This window comes from Leiobunum rupestre, chromosome 5, assembly GCF_980474605.1.
Source record: "Leiobunum rupestre chromosome 5, qqLeiRupe1.1.hap1, whole genome shotgun sequence".
Lineage (NCBI taxonomy): Eukaryota > Metazoa > Arthropoda > Arachnida > Opiliones > Sclerosomatidae > Leiobunum > Leiobunum rupestre.
The window spans coordinates 51,990,782-52,010,472 of NC_143388.1; the positions used below are offsets into that span (position 1 = coordinate 51,990,782).

Below are 19,691 nucleotides of genomic sequence, written 5' to 3' on the forward strand. Positions count from 1 at the left end.
CCGCAATTGATATTTTAATAGGTTCCGATTTTTATTGGACGGTTGCAATGGATAAAAACGAGCGTCTCGGTAAATCAACGGTTGCGATCGAACTGGTCCTCGGATGGACCATCCAAGGTCCCGCGAAAATAAGCGTCGGACCTCCTGTGGTTGGTGTAAATTCCGTTACTGTCATGCGCGTCTCCGCAGAAACACTTTCGGAAGAAGAACTCGTCTCTCGTCAACTACGCGCCTTTTGGGATCTCGAAACCATGGGTGTTAAACCCGAAGAATTAGAATCCACCAACGACACCGACGTTTTAGAAGCCTTCAAACAAACCGTTCGGTTCACCGGAGAACGGTACGAAGTACCGTTGCCATGGAAACCGAACAAGGACGCCCTTGGAGATAATTTAGCCGCGGCTACGAAAAGAACCCTCCATTTATTAAACAAGCTAGCCACAAATCCAGTTCTACTTTTAGAATACGATGACATTCTAAAGAGCCAACTTCGAGAAGGTATAATTGAAGAAGTTGAACTCTCCGCTACTCCAAAGGTCGTATACTATTTTCCTCATCGAGCCGTCGTGACAGAGAGTAGCGCTACTACCAAAGTTCGCATCGTATTCGACGGGTCGTCGCCTAGAGGAAAAGCTTTATCCCTGAACGATGTCCTAGAGTCCGGTCCGAGTTTAAACCGAGAAATAATCCACGTATTAATCAACTTCCGAGAACATCGAGTCGCGTTCTCCAGTGATATTGAGAAAGCATTCCTACAGATATCCGTTGAGCCCAGCGACAGGGACGCCCTTCGATTTCTCTGAACAACCGACATCAACAACCCGAGGAAGGCTCCACTAAAAACATTTCGAATCGCGAGAGTCCCGTTTGGAGCGACTTGCAGCCCGTTTCTTTTAAACGCAACCCTGAAGCATCATATCCAGAAGTACGAACACGAGTTTGAAGAGACGTGCAGAACCCTAACGTCAGGACTGTACGTCGACGATCTATTATCCGGAGCGGAGAGCGTAGAGAAAGCGTACAAAATTTCCGAAGAGAGCAAAATGATCATCAGTCAGGCTGGTATGAATCTCCGTAAATGGAATAATAATTCATCGGAGCTCCGGAATCTGTGGAGCCGTGAAATTCAGTCCGATAATTCATCTAGAAATTTATTAAATCCAGAGAAACTCAAAGTTCTGGGGTTAATTTGGAATAACGAAGAAGATACCCTGGGTTTTGAAATTAGCAGCCTGTTAGAATTTCTGGTACAAAAACAGGAGACGAAGAGATGGGTGTTGAAATCCCTAGCGAGAGTTTACGATCCACTGGGCCTCCTTTCTCCCTTCACAGTCCGAGCCAAATTCCTTTATCAGAAACTATGGGAGTGGGAGGATTCTCGGAAGAAAAATAAACTCAACTGGGATGATCCTCTTCCCGGAGAACTGGCAACCCCGTTCACCAGCTGGTGCTCCGAAATCTCCAGCCTCCGAAAATTGAAAATTCCGCGATTTTATTTCTCCACAATCCAAGAAAACAGTCAAATTACCACAGAATTACATTGTTACGTGGACGCCAGTGAAAAGGGTTTTGCAGCGGTCGCGTATATTCGTTACGTAACTGACCGCGGAGAAATAGGAGCTACTCTCATCGCCGCTAAAACGAGAGTTTCACCTATCAAAAAGATGTCAATCCCTCGCCCAGAACTGACGGGGGCAGTCTTGGGTGCCCGTCTAGCGAAGAACCTACTAAGCGCCCTATCAAACAAACCTGAAACCACTTATATGTGGACGGATTCGACAATCGTCCTAGCCTGGATTAAGGACAATTCATCTACCTGGCGACCTTTCGTGTCAAATCGAATACGAGAAATCCAAACCTTGTCAGATCTGAAAAGTTGGAATTATTGCTCAACCAAGGACAATCTGGCAGATTTGCCAACCAGAGGAAAAAGCGCGGAAGACCTCCTAACTAATTCCAAGTGGTGGCGAGGACCTCCATATTTATCTGGACCAACTAATGAAATTCCGTTGGGAATAAAGCCGAATCACGAGCCGTATTCCCCTGAAGTCCTAGAGGAGATGAAAGCCGAAGTTCGCTTCGCCGTACAAGGAGCCATTACAGTGACTAATGTCAAACTAGAACCGTTGCTCGATCTCAAAAAATTCAGCTCCCTATCCAAGGTCATCCGTATAACGGCTCACATAATCCGGTTTTCCAGAATTTGTAAAAAGGGAAAACTTATTGGGCCCTTAACTGCCGAAGAAATCCAACGCGCCGAGCAAATCTGGGTGAAAATGGTCCAAAGAGAAGCGTTTCCGTCCGAAGTTACTAGACTACAGGCCAAAAAGGAAATTGACAGAGAGTCATCAATTCTATCTCTAGACCCCCTCAACTAGACGAAAATGGCCTAATTGTAGTCGGCGGGAGATTAAGAACCAATTCCCTAACGTACAAAGAGACCCATCCCTGGATTTTACCGAATAATCGCCGATTTTCCGAACTACTCGTTCAACAATGTCACGCGCGTTTGTATCACGCCGGGGTAAATGACGTGCTCGTCGAATTACGTGAAAACTATTGGATTACACGCGCACGCCAACTTGTCAAAAAGGTCGTTTCCAGTTGCATTGTGTGTAGGCCGTTCCTCTTCCCGAAGCCCGAACCACTCACGCGCCTCCATTCAGCGTTACTGGTTTGGATTACGCCGGACCTCTGTACAACCGAAAGGGACAGAAGTGTTACATCGTTTTATTTACATGCGCAGTCACCCGCGCCATCCATCTCGAATTCGCGAAAGATATGTCCACCGAATGTTTTTTACTCGCGTTTCGTCGTTTCGCCGCCCGTCGTGGAATTCCATCCATAATATATTCCGATAATGCAAGGACTTTTAAACGAGCTTATGTAGATTTGAAAGAAATTTTCGATAACCAACGCAGTCCCGAAATTGTTAATTACTTTTCTGATCTGAAAATTACTTGGCGTTTTATTGTTGACCGCGCACCTTGGGTCGGCGGTTTTTGCGAAAGATTAGTGCGCTCCGTCAAAAACGCTTTGAGACAAACTTTGGGACCCGCAAGTTTGAGAAATGTAGAATTAGCTACAATTTTAACCGAAGTTGAAGCCACAATAAATTCAAGGCCGATAACCTTCGTTTCGCAAGAAGTAGGGGATCCCACCCCTTTGACTCCAGCTCATTTTCTTGTGGGTGGTAGATTAACCGTATTGCCATCCAGAAAATTCAGTGAAAAGGACATTCCACATGATTCCAGACGAGATATAAGAATAAGATATAAGCATCAACAAGCTCTGTTAGAAAGACTTTGGACGAGATGAAAGAAAGAGTACTTGTTAGAACTGAAAACTGCTCATCATTTAAGTAAATCAAATCCAACCCCTGAACTTAAGGTTGGAGATGTAGTTTTAGTAGAGGAGCCCAGAATGCCCCGTTTATGTTGGAAGATAGCTGTCGTTGACGAACTATTTAGGAATCCAAGTGATAGAATTGTAAGATCGTGCATGATCCGATTATCCAATGGGACCAAAATCAAAAGGGCCATTAAATTATTGTACAATTTAGAAATTACCGATTAACAATGTCTTGAGCATAGCTCAAGAGGGGGAGTGTGAAATATTGTAAATATTTGTAGACCACATTTCTTTTATTTGTTGTGTTGTTCCTGGAAATAATGTATTCCTTTGGCCGCGCCTGTGTTCAGTGGTCTCCCTTCACACCCTTTCCTCGAGACACCCCTCTGGTTAAGGGTAACCTTTTGTCCAGTATGGGACAACCGTATTCCTGACGCCAATTCCCGCGTCCTTTTAGATGTACGTGTGAAGGGGGAACCTATCTCCTGACCACAGGTTGCAATATTTGATCCAATTTCATGACGTAGATGTGTTTTTTCAATGGTAGATATTTAGTATTTTATTAGTTCCTATAACATTCCTTAAATTACGAATTCCTCCGACCGAAACGGTCCCTTTATTGTCATTAAAAAACGCGAAGTTAACTGCTGCCCTTTAACGTGAAATCCATAAAGCAGTATTTTTCGAATAAATTCCCAATTCTTTAAAAATGCGAGAAACGAGCTAGCGTGGCGCGTGTCAAAATAAAACAGTTAGTTTTTAAAATAAATCCGTTTGAAACAGTCTGGTGAAGAATTTAGTCTTAGCGTAAAGATTACTAATTTTAAATTAATTCATTCTTCCACGTAATTCAGGTTCCCTCAAACCCCTCGGTTATTTTTCAGTCGGTAATCGGACGGGGTCCAGTATTTAAGCTCTCCCACAAAGCCACCAGTAATAAGCTAGTTTTTATAACCGGACCGCCATCTATTGGCTTTAGAAATAACTATTAAGACGGCACTTGTCACAACAACGCTGACGTTATGGGTCACCGAGGTCTCGCCTAGGTATGATGTCAAAGTACCATCCTCGTCTAACTGCGCATGTGTCAGATATTATTGAAACCTACTTATTGGCTGTGTAATTCTGTGTGTATTAGCTTGCTTAGCTAATTATACCTTATTCTTTATTTACGAACAATTACCACTTCGCAAGTCCTATAACTCGATTCCGAAAGTAAGTGGGTGAATATTAAGGTTTCCCCCTATCTTGTGAAGACTCACTTCCCCTACGTCATAACGTCGTCTCCTCCGTCATATTTCGTTCAGCTAGGAAGGGATGACTGAACAGACGACGTTATGACGTTGGGGAAGTAAGTTTTTACACACGTTTAACGCACTTACTTTCGGAATCGATCTATTATACAGGTTAAACCAGAGCTTAAAAACGTGTAGAGAAACTTGTAGTATTGTAGAAGTAGGTTTATTGTTAACAGACTAATCTCAGCTACAAGCTAGCCCTAAAAGAAGGTGGCCAGTCTTGTAGCAAAAACCTTAAAAACATACTAGGAAAAAGGACATACGCATTGTGGATTAAAATGTATCGTCCCAATTAAATGGAAAATCAAAAATTACTCTAAATTCCCTACGAAACACTTTCACTATCCCTAAATTAGAAAAGTTCGCCACATTCTAGAAACTGTCGACTACAAAATACTGGTTCATAAACGAATCTAAAATGCCCGCCAACAGTGCACGGCCAATTTGGAGCTATATTTTTGCTGGGTCTAAATGTAAAACGTTGGTAGAGGCGTGGCTTGGGGCAGCATAGTGAATAGTGCAATTTCGAAATAACAGTAAGATTGTCGGTTGTATCTCTAATACAATTTCAACCAACCATCTTTACATCGGCTTATTCGAGAGGAAAATTATTTGGCGGCTATTTTGCAAAAAGATTACTTAAACTCTGTACATTGATTTACTAAAATAAAGAAATTTTTATACTTTGAGGAACTTTGTCTTGTCGCTGGGACCAGTACACCAACCATCGTTGGCGTTCAGTCGGGATTCGGTGAAGAAATGTCCGATGGATTCGTCGCTGGAAGAAGCTTCCAGTTGCTTATCTATAATTTCTTCGGAAGCCATCCCTAATGGTTGGCCACAAGCCTCTGAAAACAAAAGAAGCTCTAATGAAAAAATTTGCAGTACAATTTCCAGAAATAAATATTCATTAAGCTCGTAAAATAAAACGTGTAACAAGAACGCGTGATATGCTCACAATAAGGCTACGTCTTCCCGAATACAAGCTCTCTCTACACGTTTTGTATATGCTTAATCTGTCTCTAGTTTTAAATAACTTGAAATCACTATTGGATTTTAATGAAATTTGAGATTTAACGTAAGGATATTCGCTCCAGAGCATTTTTTTGGAAGTTTAACACCATAAGTCTATATATAGGGTTCATAAGTGTGTAGTTATTCGGTACGAAAACTGGTAGCTTTGTGTGTGGTGGCTTAGAAATCACGGCAAATCTATAAGTGCTCCAAGCGATACAAATACTATTTAAAGACAATTTTTCACGCGATCACTATGGCGACGATGCATAGAGCATGTATTAATAAGCAATCAAAAGTCAGGAAAATGACACATTTATATGAAACATTTGGTTAATTCGAATGAAAATTTTGGCTCTATAAAAAACGTATGACCAACAAAATCTTACTGTACATAACATTATAATAATCATTTAGTTAAGTGGCCGGGTTATACTGCGTAGAAGGATAATTGCCAGCCCTTCATCATGCCACGCGAGCCAACAGCTCCTTACATCTACTATTAACGTAGAGGGCCCATACCTTTTGCATGATTTCAAAGGGGATAGCTACGTACCTTCACCGAAGATTTTGACTTCGCAAAGTTGAAGGCTGTCGTAACGGTTGTAAATTTGAAGCGTGACGTACTGTCCATAAATTGGTTGCGTACAGTTTATTCGCTGATCAGTGAACTCAGGCTGCGTTATGTTGTATTCGACGCATATGAACGATTGCAAAAAGTTGTATTTGAAAGAGTGCTTGATTCCATAGTTCTCGTTGTCGTAGAAGGATCCCACCGAAGTCGTGACACCCGTGTCATCGACTAAAATTCTAAATCCTCGGAAACTGTGTGCTGCAATACAAATATTGCGCTCTTAAAAATATCTCCGCAATTAACCGATTCAAGCCTAGGCTGCTAAAAGGACACAATATATATTTAACCGTTGACTACGTTGTTATGAAGGCCCGTGTATACCTCCCATCTAGATCGGTTCATTTTAACGATTCTTTGTGTCTTTCGCAAAAGATGGCTCTTTGATCTGGACTTTTCTACCGAGACAAAAACACTAATTAATTTTAAAACCATGTAAATTAACAAAATATGTGTCCTCACGTTTCTTTTTTAAATTTAGATAAGCTAAAAAAAACAAAATTACATCCCAAATTTGTTATAATGCAACAGTTTGCACTTTGCAACGCCATAATTTTGTGGGTGTTTGAATCCAGGCCGTTGCCTAGGTAACGGGGTCCAGATATGAGAGCGCCTTATCATCGAAATTGTTGAAGTAAAATGTCAGAAACAAATTCATAAATAATCCCATGCACGAGCGATTGTAATAACGTGGCAACGGTTTAACCGCTATACATTTTTGTCGTAGGAGACGAAAATGTAATTTCACTCGTACCTTCTCAGTGTATAATAACTTCCACTTCCACATAAAAACCATTTACTAATCAGTTAGTTAAGTTACATGGATGTTTACTTTGGTGAAATGTTGACCACTTAGTGGTTCAAGATAGCATGGATTTTGGTTATAGTTTTACATTTTTGTTATGTGTGTCCCCAGACCACGTGGGCAAGGGAACAAAATCACACCTGAAGCCGCAACCAAATTTCCCTTTGGGGGCCGGTAGCTTTACTAAGCTGGTGGCTTATCCCTTCAAGTTTCAAGGTCAGCAAAGTTTCCCTACTATCCTTCCTGGTTCTATGCCCACCTGACTAAAAGGTTGCCAGTGTTTCAGGCTAAGCTATACCAATCTTATACGTGTACATACCCAGATCATAGAAGCAGTAGTAGAGAGCTAGCCCTTTTTCGAAGGCCGTGGTGTCGATTCTTGGATGAGGTTCTTGATACTTAATGCTGTCCGATATAAGTTCGTCCGCGGCGGTCGGACTGTCCGAGGGCAGATCTTCGTTAAAGTGGAAGAATTGTTGCCTTTCGGCCATCCCGTCTACTTTCTGGCACCCCTTCCCGTACTGCAGCAAATAGAATGGCTTCGTTGCCGGAAGTTTTATGGGTGTGTCCCTCCTACCATCTGCTCTACAGCAGAAATAAATGGTGGTGTTGAATGGAGTGTACTCGCCCTTGGGAAGATGACCCTCGGCGTCGTTCCTTGTCCAGTTTCTAGTGTAATCGTCGTTCTTTGGCCTCTTGTCTATCCACATGATGTAGCCACTGCGAAACCCACTGGGACAAGTCTGTCCAACCTGAAAGATGCAATATTCACCCTTGTCCCAATTAGTGTGATTTTCGGTAGGTGGCGCTTGCTCTTTGACGCAAAAATGTTGTTCGACTCCTTTTCCTTGAACCAAGCCACCTGGAAAATTTTCAAAATAAACAAATTCTGCAAGGAAGAACGGTATATGAAATAGCGCAATGTCGGACTAACTGCTTAAATGCGACTACAGTAATATATAACTATATTATTTTTCGGAAAGAAAACGCTGAATAGTAAGTACCTCGATAATTTAAATCAGGCACCAGGCTACTCTGTCATTTTTACCTTCTTTACTTGCAATTCGTACGGCCTCAGTATCATTTGGGACAATATGAACTAAGGTCCTGCTTTGGGAAATTTAAATTAATCTAATTCCGCTAATTTTCCAAACCATTTATACTTCCTTTAAGAGTTGGTCTCCAGTTTCATTATATTTAGAATTTAGTGACATGTGGGGATAATAATTTGCCTTCCGCCTAATATATTTTCATGTACTTCTCTTTTGATTTGTCATTTCATGATGACCTGGTATGATACCTTTTAGTTGTAGTTGACTCGACCAGTGTTTGACCTTTTCGTCCTTAACAACTTCGTAGGTCATGTCGTGCGTTCTGGTGCCAGTGTGCCACTCGAAACTGTGAGAATCAGGACATCCGCTGTTTGGCATTGGAAGGGCGTAATATCCGTGCGGCCATCTTGTAGATCTCTGACGAATATTTCGCATCTAAAATTACCAAAACAAAATAGCGTCACGAACGGGTTGAGGGTAAACCCTGAACATTTTACGATTTATGTAATTTTTGGTTGGGTTAATTAGATAATAATTATATTATGGGATATAAAGCTATGAAGTGAATTCTTGAATTTTATTAAAGCAATTTTTGATTAATCCTTTACTTACTTTTTAGAAAAATCTTTTATCTTACCAAATTTTGTCAATTTTTAAAACTATAGTTTTATTTTGTCAAATAGGTAATAAATACTAAAACAGTCCTTAATTATTTCGTAAAAATTATTTGAAATTGACGTTTTAAGTCGCACTTAAGCCATCGTTCTATTTGAAGGATATTAAACTGTTTGCAATGAAGATTCGTCTACTCTCCTCCAAGTTTTATCTACACGCTATCAAGAGGTGGTTTAACCGGTCAATTTATAGATCCTTATAGATTGTTTTTGTATTATTTACTACACTGCTAAATACGTAACGACTCTCACTATTAAATTTTATATTTTCACCGCTGAGATATAAATTAACTACTCACCTCTGACTATAAACAATGAGTTAAATGTTAAAAAGCAGCCATCAATTAGATGGCGCCACTAAGAACTAGGGAAGTTAAGCTATTTCCACTAATAGAATAGCGGGTGAAAGGTCACTTTTTTCATACTAAAGAAGAGGAAAGGGAAATAACCTTTCACCAGCTTTCCCATTAATGGATATCGCTAGTATTTAGTGGCGTCATGTAAACGGTGGCTGCTCTTAAAACTTTCCTTCGTTTATTTAAGCGTCACTCTGACAATATAGCGCGAAGTTTAAAGATAACTTAACCAATCTGATGGCAGAAAACTTAACAAAACGCTCAGGGCTTCCCCTTAAACGGTGACATCAGTAACTGAGAATCAAGAGCGTATATGCCATGGTAATAGGGTACGTTTTCTTACTTAGAGCAGCTTTATTGAACTGGAGAATGAGATCTGTATAAAACGCGAACTAATAAAAAACCCCAATGATTGAACGATAGTCCTTCCTGGTAAATATACAAGTACCACGTCCCCTCTAATAAACCATAGTTTCTCTATTCACATTTTATACAGTTACCATTCTTCAAACTAACGGTGAGTTTTGTCATTTCACCAGTAATAAAACTTCAGAGGCTTTTTCTATTTTGTAATTCACTGGCTAACAAAAATTACAGTAAATTAAAAGGTTTCCATTTGCTTCCCTTAAAAATGTTGAAAACGAGTTACTTATATAAAAAGCCTAGGAATATTTGAGGGCTTCCAGCTTAGTCTTTAGGTCTAATACGTGCTCTTTGCTACAGTGATTTCGCGCAATCAGCCGTTCTGAGGCGTAGGGCCGGCACGTGATAATATGTTTTAAGACGTATAGCGTGGATCCGCCAAGAAACTAAATTTATTTTTTGAGAGCTCGGTCTTCCGAAACTTTGTCGCCTTACTCTAGTGTGTGGTTTGACATGAATCTCCACGGCGTAAATGAGATATTTCTTTTGCAAATCCACTTGCCACCAGGGCTCCTTTTCAATGTTGGTGGCACTGCAACTCGCCCCTGAGAGACCTCCACTTTTGCTTCCGTCCACAGCTAGATTGGCTCCTTTCCGGTCTCTAGTGCTGCTCTGTCTAGTAAGTTTGCCTTCAGCGACATTCGTTAATCGGTTATAATCGACTGCGGTGCGAAAAAAGCATTAAAATCTTTGCAATTGAGGTGTGACAAAAAATGTTAAGCGTATATTAATTGGTTTCCCTAATGTCACCTATCTATGCTTCTCTGTGTAAATTACCCTGTCTTCTTAGATTAATTTTAAATTATCTAGAGACCACTTAAGATTACTCTATTGCTGAATTTTTCCTCAGTTGAACTTAGTATTATAAATAAAACATCACTTAAAATAGTGTTGGAAATTTTAATAAACAAGGTTTTCAAAAGGGAGGTGCCATCAAACATTATTAAAAATATTAATATCGAACATCTCAGGGATTTGCTCTAATTGTTTCTTTTCCATTAAGCAATTTGAGAGTTAGTCTATTGTACTCTATATTATAATAAGGTTGTCTACGTATGTGTGTGTGATCTTTTCGCAAACTCAGACCACTCGTTTAGTATAGAAAAGTACTTAGGATATTAGGAAGTGTGCTAGGGAAGAGACTATACTTAGAGAAAGCCTTAAAAAACACTGAATAAATTCGATTTTTTAATTATTTTTATATTTCCGGTTAATTTTAATTAGTAAATCATTAAATCAAAAAAGATCAGATAATTTCCAAGAACTCCATAATTTTTTGTGCTCCAGGGTAAGACGGGGAGTATAGCGGTAGCTCAAATAATATCTATATCTCCTGTGAAACTTTCGAGATAGCTGGAACCGCTACACTATTCAAATCTCAAAAATTCGTTTTCATTCTTTTTCATTCTTCTTGATGACAGCGGTAATTAACACAATATCGGAACACCTATGCTATACGAAAATGCAAGGAGATTAAACAGGAGCATTATATTTACTTGGTTTCGGTAGATAGTCGACTCTCGTCCTGCTGTGAACTGTGGCGTGGAATCCTCTGCCATTTCCAACTTTTTGAGCACGGAACATGTAGATGACGGTTAGTGTTTCTTGGGTGGAGTGGATAGTGACGACCGGGTTGAGGTTGCAGAAGTCTCCGAGAAACTTGGCGTTCTTGCCATGCCCCTCGAAATCAGCTTTCCCGTCGTAGATGCTAATAACGCCACCTTCGGGCGTGCATTTGTTCAAGCCTGGAATCGGGATCACATCGAGGTCGTTGAATTTTAGTTCCACGATGTTGTATTGCAAGTTGGATTTCAATATCCATTTGTGCTTAAAATCCATGGTTTCGTTCGTGTACCAATGATGAGGAAATGGGTACCTTATGGCGTTAATAATCATTAGACTCAGTCACAATGAAGATTTAAGAAGACATTTACTGCCATTACTGGCGTGACCGAGTTAGTAGTCCATTGTGCCAATGGAATGATGAGGCGTCGTCTGCTTAGAGGACCTCTACCTCCTTCACGCCACTAGTGGCGAAAGTGTTTCCGTAGATCCCCATTAATATATTACATATTAAAAATATTATAAATAAATTATGTATAATTATGTGATAAAATTGTATAATTCATTAAATTCATTCATTTAAATATTTTATAGGCTGAGTAAGGCTACGGTATACCAGTATTTTTTAAAGTGCCACAGATTTAAGAAAATAAGGGTCACATTTACATTAAACTTATATTGGTTCTCCGAAAATAATTGTTTATGTATCAAAATAATTAGATTAATTTAAAGTCTACCTGCACCCAAAAATTATAATTTAATATTTTATTAGATTATGTATAGTTGTCAAAATTTCATATTAAAATATTGTTATTCCAAATAGAAAATGTGAATTTTAGCAGACAAACTTCCGCTTTCAATTGACCCGAAAACACGAAATCTTGAATGTATGACGTAGAAGAAGCCAAACAAAATATATTTTACTCAAAACCGCCAAAATGGCTTAATCATGATTACGTATGGCAACGTTTGGCTACACCCTAGAAATTAAAAAGCCAAATTTCCAGGACAAGCTATGTCGCGTTGTACGATGAAAACCTACTAAACAAATTGTTAAGAAATAGAGGGCTCTGATTACCGTATCATGGTTTTAAATACCAGTGGATGAAACTATCTTTACCCCATCTGTATAAAAGAAACATTTCTACCAGGGAATAATTCGAGGGGTAAGACAGTCTGAGATAATCTGTACACCGAGTTCGTGCATTTAGCCCTGTTAAAGGTACATATTTTCAAGAGTTCGCGAGTTCCATTTAGCACTGTCAAAGATACGGCAGTGTACACCGGGTTCGCAGAGTGTCTTACCCTTCGGAATAATTATTTCACGGTTGGCAATGCTGTAGTCTAAATGAGTAAATTAGCGACACGAATTAAATCTTAATTACATTTGAGCCCGCCAAATTAATTAGCATCTGGGTCATTCCACGGAGGTTCGAACACAGAAGGAACCATGGGTCGTCAGATTTTAATGAAATCTTACACACGGTACATTGTGGCTAATTGAGGGCCAATTGTGAAATTTTACCCTAATATAATGAGTGGTTCCGAAATTATAGACTTTTGAAAATACCCCACGTTTTTAAGGTTTCGTTTGCGCAAAAGTCGTACCCCTAAGCGTTATGGTGAATAACATTTTTGCGACCAAGGCTAATATCATGCGAATCTCGTCTCTAGGACAATTCATAGGGTTGATTTCTAAAATGCTAACAAAAATATTGTATCTGTAATAGTGAGAGCGCATGGTGATAAATTGTTCGAAATTGGTATACAGCTCTGAAAATTAATATACACGTGCCTTGAACTATACTCTCGACTACCTAAATTTTATTTTTCAAAAAAACCGACTGGAAAAACTTTTATAAGCAAAAAAGCCCTTGTTGCCGAGGACGCGCCGATCGTAGTTTAAGCGTGTTTTTAAAATTAATGTTCTAAGATGCACCGTGTCTCCGCAACTTTAGGAATAAAAAATGGTAAATCACATGTAGCTCGCGTGGTAAAGGTGGTAAAGGGGGTAAAGTTATGAATTTTTTTATGGTAATACGTGTCACAGTGCTACTTAAAACCTGATATGGAACCATATCGAGGTATTTTTTTTACTAGACGTTTTTTACCATTTTTAATTTTTCTCCATAGGGAAAATGGTAAATCGCGTGTATCTCGGGTGGTAAAGGTGGAAAAGTTATGAATTTTTTATGGTGATACGTGTCATAGTACTACTTAAAACCTGATATGCCATTTTTCCCTATGGAGAAAAAAGAAAAATCGTTGAAAACGTCAAGTAAAAAAATATCTCGAAGTGGTTCCATATCAGGTTTTAAGTAGTACTGTGACACGTATCACAATAAAAAATTTCATAACTTTACCACCTTTACCACGCGAGATACACGCGATTTACCATTTTTCCCTATGGAGAAAAATGAAAAATGGTAAAAAACGTCAAGTAAAAAAATACCTCGATGTTGTTCCATATCAGGTTTTAAGTAGCACTATGACACGTATTACCATAAAAAAATTCATAACTTTACCACCTTTACCACGCGAGCTACACGTGATTTACCATTTTTCCCTATGGAGAAAAATGAAAAATGGTAAAAAACGTCAAGTAAAAAAAATACCTCGATGTGGTTCCATATCAGGTTTTAAGTAGCACTGTGACACGTATTACCATAAAAAAATTCATAACTTTACCACCTTTACCACGCGAGCTACACGTGATTTACCATTTTTTATTCCAAAAGTTGCGGAGATGTGGTGCAACGTAGAAGAGATTAATTTTTAAAACACAAATAAACTAAGATGCGCGCGCCCTCGGCAACAAGGGCGTTTTTTGCTTATAAAAGTTTTTCCAGTCGGTTTTTTTGAAAAATAAAATTTAGGTAGTCGAGAGTATAGTTCAAGGCACGTGTATATCAATTTTCAGAGCTATATACCAATTTCGAACAATTCTGGTATATTTTGCAACCATGCGCTCTCACTATAACGGTTGTTTAAAAAAATCGAACGTTTTTCAAAATATTTAGTGCATGGGGGGTCAACGTTGAAGCCAAGTACTGAAAAAGGGCATACTACGATTTTAATGTTTCCTCTATATATTGATAGCCATAAGCCTAAGCTTTCATATGATGTGCAATATGTTTGTGATATCGAGGCGTTAAGACCCAAAAACCAAACAAACATTATTTTCATGAAAAACACTTTTTTAAGAAAAAAACACCATATTTTTATTCAATTCTGATAAATTTTATTTAGATTGAAATATAATCTGTGCATTCGCTATGCAAAATTTAGGAATTTTAAACTTTGTTGACTTGCGTTGAGATGACGACAAATTAAAAACCCTTTAAATCTAATTTAACGAAGATAGATGGTGACCTTTTTTCTCGCGTATTATATCGCTCGTTCTCTTCACTAAAATAGTACTACTTATTTCTTAACCTCTTTTATCTTTATTTCGTCTACTCTAGATTCTGCTAGTTATGTTACTTGTTCATACGGATTCGAGTTTTATCAAATGTTTTTTAGTACATCTATTTCTAAATTGTTAATAGTATGGAAGTAGAAAACCCATTAGAAATGTGTTCCGTTGGAAAATTTATTCAAGAAGAATGCCACAAACTAAGCCATTGTAAAACCCAAGGAATAAAAGATCTGAGCACCTTTGTCGATGAAACTCAGTCATTAATTGTGGCTCGATCTGGTGAGCGTCAACTTTAAAATCCCCGTTAGGCCTATTACAATTTTTTGATGGTCACGCACACCGTCGCGACGGTTTTGTCTTAGTGAAAACCAGCCTTTAGTCGGTCCGTCTACGTCGTAACGTCGTCTGTTCCGCCGTCTTCCCTCCCATTCGGCTAAACTTAAGCCTCGGTCACACTTACACCTCATAATCGCTTCAAAAAGCGCTTTGGTTACTGTATTCAACCCGTTCGATCTTGCCTGAAACCGTTTCAAATCGATTCTAAGCGGTTCCGAGGTGTACGTGTAAACGCCGTTTTAAAGGGAATATAACCTGCAAAGGAATCTTTATGGAAGACCCCTTTAATTTTTCAAAGGTTATATTCCCTTTAAGGTAAGGAAATTTTTACCTACTGACATTTCACATCGACCTATTAGCTAGAACCGAGCTAGAACTCACTTGTGATATTTCTTTTGTGCATATCAAATGGATCGCAGCATTTTCGTTGGTAATGAGTTTATTTGGTTATTAGAGTTGTAAAGTGATGGTTACATACATTATGCACAGCTCCTTCATCGGTAACACCAGATCGAGCCACAATTAATGACTGAGTTTCATCGTCAATGGTGCTTTGATTGTGGCATTCTTCTTGAATAAATTTTCCAACGGAACACAATTCTAATGGGTTTTCTACTTCCATACTATTAACAATTTAGAAAATAGATGTACTAGACAACACGCGATGAAACTCGAATCTTAACTTATGAACAAGCTGAGTTTCCAGAATATTTTTTTGGATCTCGCCCAAATTCCCGGACAAGCCAAAATCCCAAAATAGCCCAAATTCCCGCTCAAGAACGGGTTTTGGGGGGGGGGGGAATTCAAAGGTAGAGCTACGTTGTAACGTGCAGCACAGCTATGGAAGCTGCCTTTGAAGGAAATGATGAGAGTAAGACGCACTTAAAAGAGTGTATTGTGAAATTAATATTAATACAGGTCGTCGAAATGGAAAAAACCAGGTACGGCGTTACTTCGCCTCGAATTTTTGAAACTAGCCCAATAAACCGCCTCCCGCCCAAAGGATTCTTTCCCGCAATATCATCCTCAAAGTAACTAGTAACATAACTAGCAGAATCTAGAGCAGACGAAATAAAGATAAAAGAGGTCAAGAAATAAGTAGTAATATTTTAGTGAAGAGAATGAGCGATATAATACGGGAGAAAAAAGGTACCCATCTATCTTCGTTAAATTAGATATAAATGGTTTTTAATTTGTCGTCATCTCAACGGAAGTCAACCAAGTTGAAAATTCCTAATATTTGCATAGCGAATGCACAGATTATATTTCAATCTAAATAAAATTTATCAGAGCGGAATAAAAAAATTGTGTTTTTTTCTTAAAAACGTGTTTTTCATGAAAATAATGTTGGTTTTGTTTTTGGGTCTTAACGATATCACAAACATATGGCGCATCATATGAAAGCTTAGGCTTATGGCTATCAATATATAGAGGAAACATCAAAATCGGAGTATGCCCTTTGTCAGTACTTGGCTTCAAAGTTGACCCCCAATACACTAAATATTTTGAAAAACGTTCGATTTTTTAAACAACCGTTACAGATACAATATGTTTGTTAGAATTTTAGAAATCAACGCTATGCATTGTCCTAGAGACGAGATTCGCATGATATTAGCCTTGGTCGCAAAAATGTTATTGACCATAACCCTTAGGGGTACGACTTTTGCGCAAACGAAACATTAAAAACGTGGGGTATTTTCATAAGTCTATAATTTCGGAACCACTCATTATATTTCATTAAAATCAGACGAACCATAGTTCCCTCTGTGTTCGAACCTCCGTGGAATGACCCATCTGTGACCTCAGTGATGCTATAAATTAAGTCATGCGCACTTTTAAAAACGGAATTAATTTCTTTAGAAGTTGCTATAAACAGATGCAACGAGAGTAGACTTGAACAAATTTTGCTTGTTTTCAGCTTTAGCTTAATTTACTGAAACATTCAATTTGGCCAATGCAAAAAAAAAAAAAATATTTACTTGTAAGAAGCAATGACTGCGCAAGAAGTTCCGGTGCAGTGAGTCGTCTCGCCATTAAATCCAGTGCCCGCCTCGCAACCCACACAAGCTAAAAATAAACAAATGGAAAAACTTTATATCTGTTACTAGTTTACATTATACTATCCACAGTTTTTAATATTTTTTTATTTAAATCGTATATTTTTCATATTTCGAGTTTTGATTTTTCAACATTTTGTTTTACATCAATCGAAATTTTAATGAGAATATTCGCACTGTCCCTCGGATTTCGATATTAAGTTTATTTGGCTTATTTAAGAAAAAGTCAGGTAAGGATTAAGAAATAAGTAAACAAATTAAAAACTACATTATTTTTGCCGTTACTATAGCATCCAACTAAATATACTGACTATTAACAAACTACTGTGATAAAGTGTTACCAGTCGTGTTTTGTTTTAAATGGCCGCATTCACGTTTGGAGGTAAACTAAGTCTATATGCTAACGCTATTCGCTAATTCTTGGCAACCGGCCTGAAGATACGGAAATTAATGTTTGACAAGTACTTGTTCTTCGAAATTCAGCCTGGAATCCTTTGCCTTTTGGTAAGTTAATATCGTTGTTGCAGGTGGTCAGCGTCACATTCACTTCGACATCAGATCCGTCCGAGATGAAGTAGGGCGGCGAAGATCTTTGGCTGTCGAACCTCTTGATCATGTCGTTGTGGTCGGGATAGGACGCAATCACGCTGACGACATTTTTGCAGTTGGGCACCGAATTATAGGATCCCCAATGAAGAACTTCGTAATCGGTGAATACCAACTCAATCGCTTGATGCGGTGGTATTTTGAAATGCCAAGTGTAACGGTGAAACGGTGGTGGGTAGAACTCTGGATAATCCTTACTCTCAAATGTCATTGGTGCCGTAAAGGAGCCCATGAAGACATCTTAATTAATGTAAAAAAGTATTAATTTTTGAATAGCTTTAAAAGTTTACAATAAACACACTATAAAAGCTTAAAGGGAGTTCGAATTGTTTTAAAAATGGGGAGTAGTCATTGTGGGATAGAGCAAGGCCGTATTTAAGGGGTGTTTTGGGGGTTCAAAACCCCCCTGGATGGATCAAGACAAAGAGGTGCAAAATTTGAATGGATTTAGACCAAAAAGGGGTTGAACAGTTTATATACAACCAGAAATAAAATTCCAGATCAGCGCATATTTAAGAGTACGATAATTTTCAGGGTCAAATAATAGATTTTCTAAATATTGCGTATACCACTTGTACAGTCTGTTTAAAAAGTCTTCGACAGGTGAAATTTTGCCCTCTTTTTAATTATGCTAGAAAACTATAATTGATAGATCGATGAAACCAATTGAAACTATTATTTATTTTCCAATATCTTTCGTTATTTATCGGTTTCGTCCACCAAAATTTAATAGTTTTGGCAGCTACCGTCAAAACTCATTTTTGACAACTTTTTAAATATTGGTTCTACGGCACTGACTCGCGCGTTTTTGAATTCGCAATGGTCGATTCATATTTAGAAAGTGGAAAAATTTTCCCTCTACAACCAACGGTTGAGAAGTTATCGCGTTTACAAACTTTCGTCGAAATTGGGAAACACCTAAAATGCACCAAGCGATTATTAATAACGTAACTTAGACAGCGATCCAACAACATGTTTAATTAAAGGCTGGTTTAAAATTGTGCTAACCATTATTATAAACAATTTCTAACGCAAATAGCTTTTTAAAAGCTTTAGCGTATAAAATAGGATATTCCTAAAACCACTTGCCAAGTTGTTCTTGGGATTTGTTTTTTTTTAAACCGGCCTTTAATTAAATATATTTTCAATGTTATTGAATCGCTGTCGAAGTTGCGTTATTAATAATCGCTTGATGCATTTTAGGTGTTTCCCAATTTCGACGAAAGTTTGTAAACGCGATAACTTCTCAACCGTTGGTTGTAGAGGGAAAGTTTTTCCACTTTCTAAATATGAATCGACCATTGTGAATTCAAAAACGCGCGAGTCAGTGCCGTAGAACCAATATTTAAAAAGTTGTCAAAAATTAGTTTTTACGGTAGCTGCCAAAACTATTAAATTTCGGTGGACGAAACTGATAAATAACAAAAGATATTGGAAAATAAATAATAGTTGCAATTGGTTTCTTCGATCTATCTATTATAGTTTTCTAGCAGAATTAAAAAGAGGGCAAACATTTCACCAGTCGAAGACTTTTTAAACAGAGTGTACATAATGTTAATTCATGTTAATAGTAAAGATAAATGAAGGTATCTGATAAAAGTCGATTATAATTTTATTTCAAAATAGTTGATGAAAATTTATGGTTTGCTGTTTTCTACTGTATTTTCCCTCTACTTCATTATTTACCATAACGTAACTTAACAAAATTTACCACACAATTTACTACTTCTTAATTACCCCAGAGTAACACTGCGAATTTTTGGCTCAATCTTTAAAAAAGTAAAATCTAAAATTTTACTAAAATGCAAATGACCTTTGTGACCTTCTGCGCGGCATTTCAGAGGTCCCAGGGTGTACTGTCCGGCCTCGTTGACGTCACCAGTATCGCCGAATCGCAATTGCAATACAGGGAGTCTCGTCTTGTCCAAAAGTAAGCCAGAGTCTTCCAACCACTTCAGTTTTAGTTTGGCGTCGCAATTGCATGTGCTGTTTTTCGGTGTTTCGTAGCAATAAGGGTGACAAGCGCACGCTCTGCTGTCGGTTTCGGCCCCGCCCCAGTAGTACTGAGGCTCCCAATTTCGGCCAACCCACCTGGAAATTATCATTA

The 19,691-nt window shown here is 38.4% G+C and overlaps 1 protein-coding gene across 6 annotated transcripts in view; it reads right to left on the minus strand.

The window, feature by feature from the left end:
- LOC149945260 (uncharacterized) overlaps positions 1-19,691 on the minus strand; it is a 148,699-nt gene that overhangs the window by 40,220 nt on the left and 88,788 nt on the right. For all 6 annotated transcript variants that reach the window (XR_016480790.1, XM_090174403.1, XM_090174401.1 and 3 more), the window contains exons 5-13: positions 19,398-19,675; positions 17,444-17,824; positions 16,901-16,988; positions 11,101-11,480; positions 10,040-10,266; positions 8,400-8,586; positions 7,419-7,961; positions 6,220-6,495; positions 5,334-5,497 (exon numbers count right to left, since the gene is read on the minus strand). Coding sequence is in view for 5 of the 6 variants with exons in the window: in XM_090174403.1 (XP_090030529.1) it covers positions 5,334-5,497; positions 6,220-6,495; positions 7,419-7,961; positions 8,400-8,586; positions 10,040-10,266; positions 11,101-11,480; positions 16,901-16,988; positions 17,444-17,824; positions 19,398-19,675 (2,524 nt within the window). In the remaining variant the exon portion in view is untranslated. The remainder of the gene's footprint in view (positions 1-5,333; positions 5,498-6,219; positions 6,496-7,418; positions 7,962-8,399; positions 8,587-10,039; positions 10,267-11,100; positions 11,481-16,900; positions 16,989-17,443; positions 17,825-19,397; positions 19,676-19,691) is intronic.